Genomic DNA, 15,754 nt, shown 5'->3' on the forward strand with positions numbered 1-15,754 from the left:
GAACGTTGGGCTAATGTGCTGGTAGTCATGTGACGGAGGGTCTTTGCACCGAAAGCTATGATTGGTGGATTTGCTTATAATGGGTGCATTAGTAGGGTTGTGACTGGATTACGATGGTGGAAAGGCAGGGGGGGGTGATCCGTGTGTGTGCATGTGTGCTAATGAAATAGCACTAAGGTCTGGTGTTACAAGACAGGAGCAGGGATGGATTGAGGGGATCAGAGCAGAGGGTTAATTGAATTTAACAGGGAGTGTTTGGCCCGTCCTCGTTTGTGTGCACGGGTTCATACATGATGCCGCGTGTTTGTATGCTCCGTTATGATGAGCATCTTGTGCGTGCGTCTTTCCTCAAAGATGTGTCCCTCATGACAGAGACCCTGCAGAGATAAGATACTATCTGTGGCCTTTGTTGAGTAATAAGAGCGAAATATTTTTCTCTCGCAGAGGCTTCCGATTTCCTCAGAGCTGAAAATGTCCCCTTGAGATGAAAAAAGGAGGGCTGCTGTACTTTCCTCACTTGACAGAATTAACATTTGATATGTTAATGTGAGGATGTTATAAAATGTGGGAGATGACGTCTTTCATGGGATGTCTTCATTTCCTCACTTTAACTCATGTCAGAGCCAAACGTAAAGAGGAAAGATATTAGGTTACGCTTTATCATATTAGAGGAGATGTGTGGGACCAGATGTGGACGTCTGTCAAGGGTTGTAACATGTGAATAAGTACGACTTTTTTGGAACTCTTGGTGGAGTCGTGACGCTGAGATTGGAGCAAGACTGAAAAATCTAATTTCAAGAGTTTTTGTCTTAACTTGGGCGTCCAGTCTTTTCCGGTAGACTCCATTAGAAAAAGTGTGTGAGGTAGTCAGTGGCAGCGGACGTTATGTTTTGCTCCCGATTGCCTCACATTAACGAGATTCCGTGTCCAAATTTGCCGCGGGCCTTTCAGCGTGGAGTAGGGATATTCTCCCTGTGCATAGATGGGTTTTTCTGGAGATACTCAGACATATTAAATTAATCCGTCATTGTGAGTGGGAATGGTGGTCTTTGGCGAATTGTCCGAGACGTATCTTGCCCAACGCCAAGCGGGGCAGGCTCTCGCCGCCCACGACCCTCTACGGGTTCAGCATTTATAGATAATTTACGAACCAACTGAGCCATAAATGACAGTAATTAGGCCGCAGTCATACCCTGAAATTGCTGAAGACTCCGGAGGAAATTGTATCGCCGATGCGACCTCACCTACAGCTAATGTGCGAGGAGGTGTAAAAGAAATACGAAGAGGTCAAGACCCTAGTAACAGTGTAGCAGAAGTATATGGGAGAACTTTATTAAACAGATGCTTTTCGGCTTGTGGCTTTTGTGACTCCGATGAAGCATAAGGCAGTAAAGATGCTGTGTGTAATTAGAAAGGCTACACACCAAAAATGTTACGTAAGCCACCAGGTGCTTATTCTTTGGGTTTATATTTCTGTAATAGCTTGGAAAAAAACTCTAGCGTGGAGCAGGTTACAATCGATTTTTGGCAGCAAAGAAACTATTGAGTATGAAAATTTGACTCCTCGTTTTTGAGTTGATTTCACTACGCAATGCGACACACTATGACCACGTACTTTACAAACAGGCTTCAGCGAGTAGCTGGGGTACATACGTTCCATTCATTGCAGGGGTTCACTGTGCGTCTTTTCCTTTGGCCACGTTGAAAGAGAGAAATTAAAGTGTGAGAGGTACACACTCAGGGCAGGGAAGGCTTTATGGGTGTGTGTGTGTGTGTGTGTTTATGAGGATGTGGTTATGTGTTTTTGTTTGTGTGCGATATAGCTGTTCCCTGCTGTTCTCTTGCAGTATTCCCACCAGAGTTTTCTGAGAATGATGGAACTCTCCCAACCGGAACGCCACTGCATCACTGTGACCTCATTACATCCACACACGGACAGTCGCACACTCACAAAAACGCACACATCTATATATGGAACGGTTTGTGCGTACCTGCGTCCTTTCAGACTCGAGTTTTAATTTTCGACGCAAAGCCGAAGCAATGCGAGAATCTTTTCATGAATAATACACTAGGGAATATCAACACCCTCTTCAAGGCTGAGACAATAGACAGTTGGTGTATATTTCTGCTACGTATACACAACATGTAACAGATAATGTAATCACAAAGTATTTTAGACACACACGTACGCACCGTATCAAAGCTTTTATTCACTTTCCCCATGACACTGACCGCAGATAAGAGTTCCCAGTTGCCCGCAGAGAGCCGACTTTCTCTCTCCGCTTCTGATTTATACGCTGCCACGTTCACCACTAGTTGTTTATCCAAGTCTGATGCGTTATCACGCTGCCCAGCCCCGACGCCGTGACCTTTACTGTGCTACATGTATGTTAAGAGCGACACGCATGCTTCTCTCCGCATGTGAGGATGAATGCGAGACGGCTCAAACCCGCGTGCACCTGTGAATAAATGTCCGTCGGCCGCGCTGACCCGACGGGGTTTCAGTTCGCAACGTACGATGACAGGCGTGGAGGAAAATGATAGATGCGCGATTATGCGAAGGGGTGGAATGAAAGGACGGCGGTGCGGTCTTAAGCCCTCCTGTCAGCGCTAACCTTTGGCTTTGAACTTCTTTGTCGAGGCTGGTCAATCTGCGTTTATCCAGGTTCCCTGCAGAATAGCGACGAGACGGGGACATCACATATTGATGAATAGGTGGCTGTGTGACACTAGGGAGCTGAGACCGTCACTTCTATCTGTACAACTCTGATTTCGCTAAGTTTTCTGCCGTGATGACATGAGACATTTGTGAAAGATTGGAAAAGGTAATGTTTTTTCACTGTCTAAGGCATAGGACTTCAACAGAGGGTCCGGGACCCCTAGGTGGTTCAATGGAGGTACTGCAGGGAGGTCACAAAAATTTGGCTGATTAGACATTTTTTATACATATATATTTTATTTTCGTCCATGAATTTAAATTTCTTTAAATATAGATTAACGTGAATCCAACATATTTTAGTAAAGGGATAAATGGAGGCAGAAGGCGTTATCTTTCAGTCAGCACTTCAGTCATTCAACGATACAGGAGCCGTCTCTACAGCGCACCATCTACACGGAGCAGTACACAGTAGGCCACGCCCCTAACGCTGCTGAACCAATCACGAGGCTGCATATTACACTGTCTCTGTTCAGGCTGCCCGCAATTGGTCAAGAGCCTCTCCAGTCCCCGGGTGAAATCCAGATACACGCTGCAATATTAGCATAAGAGAGAGCTAACAGTGCAGCTCGCTCCCATCAGCATCCATTCATCCAATTATTTGAATAGTTTAATATTGAATGCAAAATGATAACAATAATGTGTATTTAGGCCAAGTTTAATATAGAACACATATATACTACTTCAGTTTGGGGGTTGAAGACCCCTGATCTAAGTCGAGCACATGCAGTCCTCCTCTGTAACACGGAAAATAAAACTTCATTTTATCCTGTCACTCCTCGCCTCCCTGAGGCTACACACTCTCTCCCTTTGTCAGTTGTTTATTTTATTTATTTATTTATTTATTTATTTATTTGGCTCTTTTGAATAAATCTTTTTTAAATTTATTCTGGTTGACAATAACAACAACCACGGTCCTCACTCCAGAATGAGGAAAACTTGTTGAATGTAAATGGCTTTGTGTTTCTTTCTTCACAGCGCCGGTGTGCTGTTAGTGTGTTGTTCCGCCGCGGTCAATAGACCACGCCTGACAGTCTGTCTTCTCCTGCACGTCGCGTGGGTGGAAGCGGAGCCCACTCATCTCTCTTTCAGCCACTTGTAGTTATAAATATTCAGCGGCAAACAGCCCTCATTGGGTTTTTTTGTTCACATAAAAATCAGGCATCGCATCGCGTTACCGGCACTCTGCTTGGCTTCTGCAAGTGAAAAGTTTGAAAAGTCATTGTGTGATATTGTGCAGTAAATTTTAACCAAGGTTGCCACTGCGGTTCCCAAATTTTACCTCGAGCCTTTTCTTCCCGAGTGCAAACTCGTGCAATCCAATCCAATGGTCCTGCAACAAAGCGTTGCTAGACTATTGCGTGCCTTTGCTTTGTCGTACCATGGAGGATAAATACGCTGAAGAAAATCCGGCAGGTTTCCTCCAAAATCCGACCTGCTGCTTCAAAATGTAAATAAGGTGCAGAGGCAGGTAGAGGCTTTCACTTCTCTTGGCTGCTCTCCTGTTTGTTTAAGGGCATAATACTGACATCCCAAAATTAATGAAGTAATGATTTATTGATGTTTAATTGCTCCGAGCGACACATTTAATTACCAAAAATGACAGGAATTAATTTGGCAGACAGATAATTGCGAAGCACTTCAGCCTGCGTCACAGCAGCAGCGCGTTTCGGTGCCGTCCGTTTATTTATTTTTTATCCGAGGATCGGTCGGCCGACGTTGGAAAGACTGAGCAGAGCTTTGACCCCTCTGTCAGGTGAGGGTGAACTGCAATCCCGTATCCAGGCAACCCCGGGCGCAGGGACAAGATGGTGGTCAGCTGAGGAGACAGAAGTCAATAACTGCTTTAAAAGCTCTTCTTTTCGGTCTTAAGAGCTTCGCCGTGCTGGCTGTAAAAAGCACACGCGGTGCGAGGGACCTGCGTGGGCGCTCACATGGACACGCAGCGCACGTACGCGCAACACACGTACGCGCAACACACGTACACACCTTTTAGTGGCTGGTTTAGTGACTTTGCTGTGTTGCAAATGGTTAGGAAACCCACTCAGAACTTTTATTGCCTTTTAGTATTTTTTTTCTTCTATAAACTACACAGCACTATGGCGACTGTGCACACAGTATGAACTGCATAATTACCAATCACAATATAATATCAGTGTATAACAAACATGGATGTCTTTCATTGAATGTTTTGTTGTTTGTGTGTGAAATATCTGAAGCATTTGTCCTTCTCGAATCAAGACACCAGTGTCCTTGCAAGAGCGCGAATAAGAGGGTCAGAGAGGACACACGCTCCCCCCTTTCTCCTCTTCCCTCTCACCCACTCATCCTTCTTTGTCTCCCTCAATGCTCACTTAATATAGGAACAGTGTTTTCTGTCTTAATTTAAATCTCTTCCACTCACTCCTTCTTTGTTATTGCCTGCTGTTGCCCCCTTCCCCTCACTCGCCGTCGTCAATCTTTTGACAGTCCTTTATCCCTCGCCGTTTTCTTGAATCTGCCTCTCGCTCTCTCCGTCCCTTCCCTCTCATTCAATCTCCTTGCCCATGCTGATGGATTTCGCTGCGGGGGGTCACTCAGGTCTGCTTTTAAAACGCAGCATGAGCGAAATGTGCGTCATTTTTCTCCTTAACTGGATCATTTGTATTTATTTACTCCCCTTATTACTGACGCCTGCCTTAACTAGAGAGAACACGAGGGCTTTTTAGTAGGGAACCGGCACCCGCCCCTTAACCCTATTAACCCCTTGAGCGAACCCAAATGATGATAAATAGACAATGTGGTGATTGGGAACTCAATCTGGTGGCAGGCGGGAGTAATCCATACTGTCGATGGAGCATGTGTTGCTCCTGAATGTCTGTGTCGGGTTTGGACAAAAGTGGGGTCGGTCATGAGGTAAGAGGCCCAGGGAGACTGAAAGACTTCTTCCTTTTCTTGGTCAAGTGCTTTTTGATGCTATGTCTATAACTGTATGACCATTAATACCGAGAAAATGGCTCATTCTGGTATTGACGAAAATCCAATGGAATGGAAAGGCAGCAGCTCCCCAGGATTACCACCAGCAGTTTATTTTTCAGGAGTAACATTTTATTGGTGAAAACTGAGTTAGATGCTTTTTAAGATGATTTCTTTCTTGAAAGCTTAAGCAGTGTAGAGGCTTGATCCGAGTATTCTGCTAACAGACTCAATGATCAATCAGAAGATGACTAACAGATGTGTTATTATTGAGGCAAAGGTCTTAGAAGCTGTTTCTTGGTTGTATATTACATTTAACATCTGCCTTTCCACCAACGTGGACGGAACGCCAATACAGAGTTGGGTTAACTTGCCAACCTTTTTAGATTCGGTTTGCTATTGCTGTGGTGAGTCAAACTGATCAGACATAACATGATGACCTAATATTGTGTAGGTTTCCCTTGTACCTCCAAAACAGTTGTGACTCATCAGAGAGTGGACATGGACTTTCTGAAGGTGTCCTGTGGTATCTGGCATGTGATGTTGGTAATCGGGGCCTTTGGGTCCTATGGGTTGAGGGAAGGGGCCTCTGTGGATTAGGTTTGTTCCAGTGCATCCCACAGATACTTGATCAGTTTGAGATCTAACCCTAACTACATCCTGCTGGGGTTGGCTGGCGGCATCAGCGAGGCTCATTGCTATGACATGGCCTGGTCTAGGTGCTTAGTACATGTCTAAGTTACATCAACAGGTCCAAAAGTTTCCCAGCAGAACATTGAATTGTCATAAGATGGTCAGTGTTATTTACATCTCCTGCCAGTGGAATTAATGTTGTGGTGGAACAATGTAGGCCAACCAACCCACCATGAAAACATTCATTGACTGATTAGCGCTACTGCCTTGCACTGCTCTGACCACATTTTATTCATGTTCATTTTTTCCTGTTATTAGCTATTATCGGTTCATTATTATTATTATCACATATCCGGTAGATCACAGGAAGAAGTTGTCGCCGTTGCTTCTGTTGAAGGGAAAACTCTCACAACAGTCCACTTGCAGTCTGTGCTACCCTCCATCACAGAGGACAATGTTTCCTTCGCCCCCGTCTCAAGTGTCTTTGTGTTTGTACCTCTGCACGTCCCCATGCGCTTTTCCTTGTCTCTGCTCTGAGTTGTAATGCATCTAAAATTATGACAGATGAACGCACCCCTTTCCTCATGTGTCTCACACTCTGTCCAAGCCATTGCAGCCGACTGCATCGCTAACGGAGATCTATGAATGTCATTTTAGCGCACGGCTCTACAATGTTACAGTAGATGTTCAATATATGCCGGTTTGAAAAATGGACTGATGCCGTTCCTCGTGCCGTCTATTGGCATAACGCATGCATATTGTATGAAAATTCAGACATCCATCTCAGTACGTCCTTTCCGGCTCTCGGTCAGTATGTTCGTTAGAGCCATAAACCTATCAGGACATGTCCGACACATGTAAATGCTTGTGAACTGGGAGGCTTGAAAGAAGGGATGGTATGATCAGGGGACACCTTGAGGACGGAGACAGACAAGTTTAGTAGGACACATTCAGTCTTGCACGTCGTTTTTTACGAACTTCGACCAAATTAGTTGGTCGTTTCACTTTCGTTGTTCTTCTGCACCTCTTTCTTCCACTTATCCTCCTTCTTTTCTGCACATTTTCTTCTGTCCAATATCCCTCAAACATTGGCCATCTTTGTTTCCGTCTCTGTAATAAAGCATCTTCTCTCCCTGGATTGTCCCCTGCTCTCTCTGTCCATTGTCTTTTTTTTTTTTTTACTCCTTCTATTTCCTTTGTGATTTATGACACAGGGCTGAAAACCTGTAATGTAGATATCAAATCCAGCCTTTCATTCTTGCCTGTATCAGCGCATCAAGGCTATAGGGACTTGGTTTGTGTGTATGTGTGTGTGTGTGTGTGTGTGTATGTGTGTGTTGGGGATTGGTTTGGAGATGAAGTTCTTATGGCGACCTTTACTGCTACTAATGGCACGAGTCGAGACCCCTATATGACTGTTTAGATTTACTGTCTCAGGGGTACAGCGGCGCGGCACACAAACGCTCTTACCCTCGCACACAGACAATAACCGACTGTATCTGTCCTGATATCTCTATTTATTTTAGTGTCTCCCACCACGTGGAGTTTTATTAAATGTCCCGTGAAGCTTTGGGGATTGAGGTAGGGGGGGAAATAAAGGAAAGAGGAACGGGGACAAGGTATAGATGATGAAAACGCGGCAGAAAGAGTGGGAGGATACGGGACGTTTATTGGCAACGGGTGGTTCTACAATCTATAATGTGGAATAATTTGTGTGGGTAGACGTTTATGCCGTAGCATTATCATTGTTGGAAAGAGAAACTGACGAGCCATGGTTAGGCTCCTCGTGTTTGCTCTTCTACGAGTATTGGAGAGCATCTTCAGCCATCTGCTCAGCCTTTGGGTCCGAGGGGGTTGAGGGGAGGGGCCTTTGTGGCTAGTTCCAATGCATCCCACAGATACTTGATCAATTTGGGATGTATTGAATTTTGAGGACAGGTCAACACCTTGTGCTGTTTTTTATGTTTTGGGGTTATGTTTCCCAGCAGAACACTTGAATTGTCACAAGATGGTGAATGTTATTTACCTCTCCTGTCAGTGGTCATTATGTTGTGGCGTACAACGGCCCTTACTTGACCTTTGACCTTCACCATGTCAGTCGCCCTTTTTTTTTTACCTAATTTATCAGTGTCAGTACAGTTATTGGGCTTTTGGGACACTCGGCTGCCATTACACGTCTTGTCATCTCCGTGTATGCAAGCAGCTACCGGAACAGCAGGGTCCTGCAAGTGAGATTTTACTTTTCTGAAAGTTGAGAAAGAAATGTGCGACTGTTTTTTTAACACGGTCATTATATCAAAATCTCCTTAATAATTGACCTTTAATAAAGCGACCATGTTCTGAAAATGAAAAAAACTAAGAGGAAACTAATATCTGCCTTTTTTTTTATATAGCTTTAAAGCCTTTTACCTCCAAATAATCAAAAATAAACAGTTAGGGAATATTAATCTCCATTTGAAGGTCTCTCAGCTCATGAAAAACAGATGAGGTAGAAGGGATTCAATGCGGAAGTTGTGTCCTCTACAACTAATACAAATACATCACAGCCAGTTAACCAAAACCCCCAAATAAATATTCCGAGTAAACCAAGGATGGAAAAAGTACCGACAAGCCTCTGGCCTTCACTTTTTTTGTCCTGATATATTTCCCTTACATCACTTAAGCGCAATTAAAAACAGGCTTTGCTCTGGGAAATTTGAAACAACATCCCTGTTTATGAATGCCTTGCTACTCAGGTTACATGGGAACTGGAAGAGTCATAGTTGTTTTTTGACTTTATTTATAAGGATATCCTGTGATTCCCACAGCAGGAATTTCAAGCGTGTATCCACTTTGCTGTATTTAACTCCTGATACTTTCATGTAATTGTCTTGGTGAGAGTTGACCGTGAAGGACATGAATATTTTATTTAGTGAGATAATTTGATGGAGTCATGTACTGGAGTGAGGTGACGAATTAAATGGGCAAAATCCCCCTTCAGCTTCAGTGTATTTCCATAACAAGAACGAGAACGATTAGTGAAGACCTCAGGCCAGTAAATCATTAATTTTTAAAAAAAAAATATGGTTAATTTTCCATATGTGAAAGGTTAAAATAAGGCTGATCCTATAGTGGTATCCGTGGCGTATAATTTGTTTATTGTCTTTGCATCTGCTCACCCTGATGCATGGCAGTCACACCGTAGTAAATGACATGAGGGAATTTAATGTAAAATGAAGGAGTGCAGGGAGGTTGCAGGCTTTCCTGACTGGCTCTGTGCGGCTGGCAGCAGGAACTTAATGTTAATCTTAATGATAGATGATAGAAGATGCGGCGTGCAGTCACAGAGTGTGTGTGACAGTGTTATTGTCTCTATGATTAACTCCGCCGTCTCAACCGCCGTCTCGGCCCCTTCCCCTCAGAGAGAACCAGAGAGCAAGCAAAAAAAAAATAGAAGCACCACTATTTAGTTCCCTCATCAAGAAATGCTCTTCACTTCTATCCGCCCCCACCCTTCCTCTGTCTTCCCTTCTGTCTTTCCCGCTCTCAGAGGCCATTACTGGTGATAAACACTGTGGTTTGTATCAGCAGGATGCACCTGGCATTATAGCGAACGCTTAAGAAAGTAATTAGTGGGTATATGTGGCTCCTCTCGTCCCTGTAGATGCCCATAGGCGGTGTAATAAATGAACGGCGGGATCCATAGGAATAGGATGGCAGCGATTTCTGCAAGCGCTGCTGTCATCGTTCAGTACCCTGACGCAGAGCAATGGCCTTGTCATGCCTCCTAGCAAATGACTGAATTTCTCCCTGATGGATCCACAAATGCAGAACCTCCTCTGCACCCGACAGCGCGATGTTCCGGTTTGAACAGAAAAGTGGTAAATGTCAGGTATAATTCGGGGTGTAAACCTGCCCTGGAAGCGACCGAAATGTGCTATATACATGAAAACAGAGTTAGCTCAGCTTAGTATAAAGACCGTCGAGGTGGCTGATCCTTCTCGGCTGTTTAGCGTAGCGTATTGATTATTCATTCTCTTGTTGAAGTTGCTGGATGTGTGGAGGCCACCTCGCATATTGTCACAAATTGTCACTGACCTGCGCTGACAAGGACTATAGATTTTTGAAGCACTTTTGAAGCAAATATAGCCATGTGGTACGGCACATGTGTGCGCACCTCCACAGCCACGGCTCCCTGCCGCATTGCTCCCCGAGTAATGACCCATGCGACCAATCCCCGGCTTTGTATCCAAGGGGGTGTAATTTCCCTCTCCGGGGGGCAAATCAAACATCTGATTGTGACTACAGGGGCTCAGCCTCACCCACCCCCCTCCCCTTCGATATATTCCTTTGAGATCTCCAGAGTTGCTGACGGACACAGTCTTTTTGTCTTTCACACCCATGCTAGGCGCGTTTAGTGAGGCAGATTGAGTGTCCCGAGCACTGGTGTGAGCAAAAACGATGACGCCTCCATTAGCATAACAGCCCAAGCATGTGGAAGTGGCGTCATTATGGATTTTTATGGCGGGTGTGTGAAGGGATGGACAAAAGCAGTTAACCAGCCACCACCTCTGGCGGGATATCCCACTGCAAAAAAAAATTCTTCTACCAGAAGAAGAAGTCTCATTTAAATGCGCTAATGTTTAGTCGCTTCCGTCGTTAGAAGCGCTGTCATCTGGATCGCAATTAAGGACAGCTAAGGTAACGACGTGTAGCATTTAAGCGCACATATTAGCATTCACGCTCACAACTTCCTTATGGATGCCACCAGATTGAATTTTCCATTCAGAGCAGTCCAAGGTGATGGCTGCGCGGTTTATAAATAGTTGACACTTTCAGGGAGGCCTTCATAATCGATGGACGGACTCTCTAATACCCACTCGAGTGATCGATACTCTCTTCTGCGAGACCTTTTTAAAGGGATTTTATTGGTAAGATGTAAAAGGATAGACTAATTTACCAGGTGGGTACACTTAACTCAGTAATTTTAAGCTCATCATCATTATCATCAGTACATTGTAACAAGTACGGCTCGTCTAGATTAAATTGGCACCCCTTTTCTTCTTTCGCTCTGCATCGCGCATTGATTCGCGGAGGTACCGACTCAACCGTGATGGATCTCCATTTCGGGGGATGGAGCCATTGTTGGATTGTCCGTTTTTACGAAAAAAACCCTCTGGCCTTTCTGTTGATACGTTGTAGTGCACACGCGGCCATCACAGCAGGCTGTGGAGGCTGGAGTGACCCTTGATCCTCCTCCCAGCAGATACAGTAATACAGATGCTCGCTTCAGGGTGTTGTGGACTGGAATGACAGTAATAATAAAAAACACCAGGGGGGGTGTACACGCACTGTAAACTAGAAATATGTCTTCATACTTCTCCTGTAGTCAATATTTCACCATCTTATTGTCATTTTTATTTTCCCCTCTTGCTTGAATTCCATTCTTTTCGTACTATTTTTTTTTTTTTTTAGTCTGATATCCCCTTTTCCTCCTTCCTCGTCCTGAACTCCAGCTTAACACCTCCCTTTTCCCTGTTTTTACACTTTTTTTTTTTGTTCTCCTTCTCACCTCTGCAGGAGGTACGAGGTGTATCCTGTGTGTGCAGACCTTCAGGGCCAGATCCTCGCATGCTACAAAGAAAACGCTGGGAAAACCCTGAACTGCTCCAACATAGCGGCTCTTTACATGCAGTGTGTCAACGAAGCCAAACAGGTGCGTATTTATTAAACCAAGGTACCATATTAATCATAATAAGATTACTGTGACCACACGAGAAGAGAAACCGACCAGAAACGAGGAGAGACAAATGGAAACAAAGCAAAGAAGAGCACACGCAGAAGGCTCTTCTTATTATTCAGGTTTATCTCATGTAAATATTGAAATGCACAATAACATTTTCATGACATGATCATCTGGAACTAGATGAACTGGAACACCAACTGATCAGTGTGGTTCTGGTCTGATGGTCTGCATCTCCTCCTGGAGTTCCAGCTGGACCAGTGGCTGTAGTCGTTATTTTTCGTCCACTGCTGATCATTTTTCATTCTTCCAAGTCAATTTGGTGTCCGACAGCTTTTACAGATGTTTGACCAAAGAAGCCCCACAAAGTCTAGAGATTACACTCCACATTTTCATTATCAATATGACTGCGTCACTCAACTTGTACAAAAGATGTCAGCAGCTTTTACTGATTTTAATTGCACCTCTGTGTGCAGTGCATGCTGTTTTGCATTCATAACACCATGTTTTCCCCCCTTTGAAAAGAATGCCAAGTACGTGCATGCATCCTCATGGACAGATGATATGTGAGTTGTAGCCCTTCTTAATCTGATAGTGTAGAGTTCAGTGTGTGTATTGTGAAGTATCCCCGTGTGTGTGAGCTATAGCATATTTCCTAGGACTGGTAGATGTGTGTGGTAGCCACAGAAGGGCAGTAATTCCCTTTTTAAACGTCTAAATGAATTAAAATTACACACGCACACACACACACTGGCATCCATTTACATGCTCCAGCTCTTTGCTGTTAGACGGGAGAATATAATTTCCAGCAGGCTACTGGCGCCTGAATAAAGCTCACTCTAAATAGCCAGTTTAAACCCTATGGTCTATTTCCATAATACCTGCTGACACAGGCCTTTCCCCGACTGTCTCTCTGTGTCTTTTAATGTAATAAGAGCGAAGGAGTTGCAGCTACTAGTTGGATACCGTTGTCCTCTCTCCTTTCACGGCCAAGTGCAAATGTTTTTTTCACCCCGTGTCTCCCACAGTCAAACACTGTGTGGTAATAGTAATGTCACTCAGGTTGATATTAACTTGATTCCCCCTCTCTGGAGTTGCAATATGTAACGTCCATTGCCCCCCAAAAAAGACTCAATTTGCATTCATAGAGCTTTTCTATTAGATTTTTTTTTTTTTTTTTTTTTGAACAATTGTTTTCCCGGAAATTGGGAAAACTGAGTTTTGCGTCTCCCCTTCACTCTCGTGGGCATTGGTATTAGATGTAAAAGTCAGATGCAGGCAGATTTTTAAGCTATACGTCATGTAAATTGCTGTATGTTTTATTCATCGTGTGGATGTGCGTTTAAGAGCGCTACCTGTAGCCTCGTCGAGATTCAGCAGGGGTATGTTCGCAGCCCGGGCGCCGTTATGATCTTTGTAAATTGTTTGGAAGCAAACCTGAGAAGATATGGTAATCCGCTTGTGTTTATCACCCCGCAGCAATCACGGCGCACTCCTGTTCGTTTGCGCTTATCTGCGGAAGGCCTGCTTTTTAAAGTCATTAAGTGCAAAAAGAAACAGTTCTGTGATAAAGCTTTAAAGGAATAATATGCAGAATTACACAGCCGACAAAATGGATGGGGGGAGGCGGGGGAGTCGGGTTTGATATGAGCTGATGTAGCTCCACGATTAGGATGTTTACACAGCTTTATCAGAGCCGAGCAGGAAGCCGCTCCGAGAAGAAATGTCAAAGGACGTGACTGTGACCTCAGGAGGTCATAAGATCCATAAGTGACCTCTAAGAGGCGCCTCTCATTTCCGTGCCCTCTCGGTCAGAGACATTTCACGGCGTATCTCGGAGAGTTTCCACATCCCTCCATCCCACCCCGAAAAATCTTAAATTCATCTAAAAACTGCCGGAATAGATAAAGATGTCCGAGATGACATCTCACCGAGGATAACAGCCAAATCCCCCAAATCTCAGTTTTGCTTTATTGACCCCTCAACTGGAGTCGGCCGAGATGGAGGCGTCGTCGGCCGTCCTGCCTTTGTCACTGATAATTAGCGCTCTTATCGGCACGGTCGGCGATAACATTTAGACCCACTTTCGCTTTCTTTTGTGCCCCCCCCTGCACCCGTAATCATCCTCCCTTCACTCCCTCCATCCGCTATCCCTAGTCACATTTCTAATGCATTCAGCTCCTAACAGGTCTGATAGCAAACAGTGAGAAAGAGGCAGTCGAAGGACAGATAAAGTCCTCCCTCCCTCTTCATGAATAGGAGTTTATCACGGAGGCCGATCTCTCCATCCACTGCTTGCCTCCTCATTTCGCATTCTCACTGCATGGCTGTCTCGTGCTCCCTATCTATTCCTTTTCCACTTCATTTTTTAGACTGACCCTTACATCTCCCTTTTACTCTCAAAGCGCTAAACTAGATTCCTTCTTTGTGGTTTTGGAGGGCACTATTGCATTGCCGTCAATATTGCTCTCAAGTACCATAATGATTTAATATCTCAGTTCGACATTAAGCCATCAGCTGTTGGCTCAGCACTTGTTTGTGCGTTTAATTTATTACATGAAAGCATACTGTCTCTTAGACTGTCAGCCTGTTCATTTTGCATTCATCAAAGCAATTGCGAAAGCATGGAACCGTGGTGACATCTCTAAAGGACTGAGGCAGAAGATCAGACAAGGCTTAAACAGCACATCCCCAGTTTAACTATATAAAAGGCAACTTGCTTGTCTCAGCCCCATTCACTTGTTGAGTGTCAAGAGCTTCTGACCAATAAAGAGTTGAACCATTCAGACAAACCACCCAGATTAATTGGAAAAACTTTGTATTTAGTGGAATATTAGGCCATTAACAGGCCTTAGTCATAGATTCAGGTGGCCACCACTCACAGGTGTTCTGAAATAACAAGGTAGACTCAGCCCTACCTGGAACCCAAAGAAGCCGCATTATTGAGTGGTGGAACATCTTTGAGAAACCTCAAACGAATCCAGTTTTAGCTTTGATGAAGACATACCAGGACATGTGATTCCTCCAGTCACCTGACAAATATTTCTGGCCTTTTAGCAAACTGTTTCCAGGAAAGACTTTCCAGATGGTTCTCTGTCACAGACCATCTATAAGGTTTATAGCTTATCCTGTCACCCTCGACACCAGTTGGATTTTGAAGGATGAAGGTGAGAATAGATGTAGCACGTTCTTGCCGGCAGTTTCACGCTGATCAAGTGACAGACAGTCGGCGGTGGTAATGAGCAAAGAAGCACAGTAATGTCCCAGCAAAGGCAGTGGAGAAGAGACAGCACGGTAGACCACTAGGATACGCCCAATCCCAAGAAGGTAAGAGCACAATGACAAGAAAGCCTCCATGAGGAACCTTCACCTTCAGGTCAATGACACAGATATTAGTTGGGTTGCTGCATCTCTAGTGACTTCTTATGGTTTAGTTTTGGGTTTGTTTGTCCCCACTGGCTGGACTTGATTCTAGGGACACTCTTGCCATGTTCCTAGATCTTCGTAGTTACCTTGGTAGAGTAGAAAGTGGTGTCAATAGTCACAGAAGAGATGTTGGTGCAAGCTGACCTGGATCCATCTCGTAGGTGTTTATTTCAAAGTCAACCTGGAGTTTATATTGTTGTAGGCAAGCTAGGAGCGATATTTTTATCAATAGTCCATTTACCGTCAGATCAATAGTGCACAGAATTGACGTCTTTGGAGAAATGTTACTGACATGGACTTAT

The 15,754-nt window shown here is 44.4% G+C and overlaps 1 protein-coding gene across 1 annotated transcript in view; it reads left to right on the forward strand.

Annotated features, from left to right (window-relative positions):
• The window catches only part of chchd3a (coiled-coil-helix-coiled-coil-helix domain containing 3a), a 67,983-nt gene that overhangs the window by 51,065 nt on the left and 1,164 nt on the right, over positions 1-15,754 (forward strand). Inside the window, exon 8 of the mRNA XM_047575550.1 lies at positions 11,864-11,999. Coding sequence (XP_047431506.1) covers positions 11,864-11,999 — 136 coding nt within the window. The remainder of the gene's footprint in view (positions 1-11,863; positions 12,000-15,754) is intronic.

Source organism: Mugil cephalus, chromosome 22 (genome assembly GCF_022458985.1).
Source record: "Mugil cephalus isolate CIBA_MC_2020 chromosome 22, CIBA_Mcephalus_1.1, whole genome shotgun sequence".
Classification (NCBI taxonomy): Eukaryota; Metazoa; Chordata; class Actinopteri; order Mugiliformes; family Mugilidae; genus Mugil; species Mugil cephalus.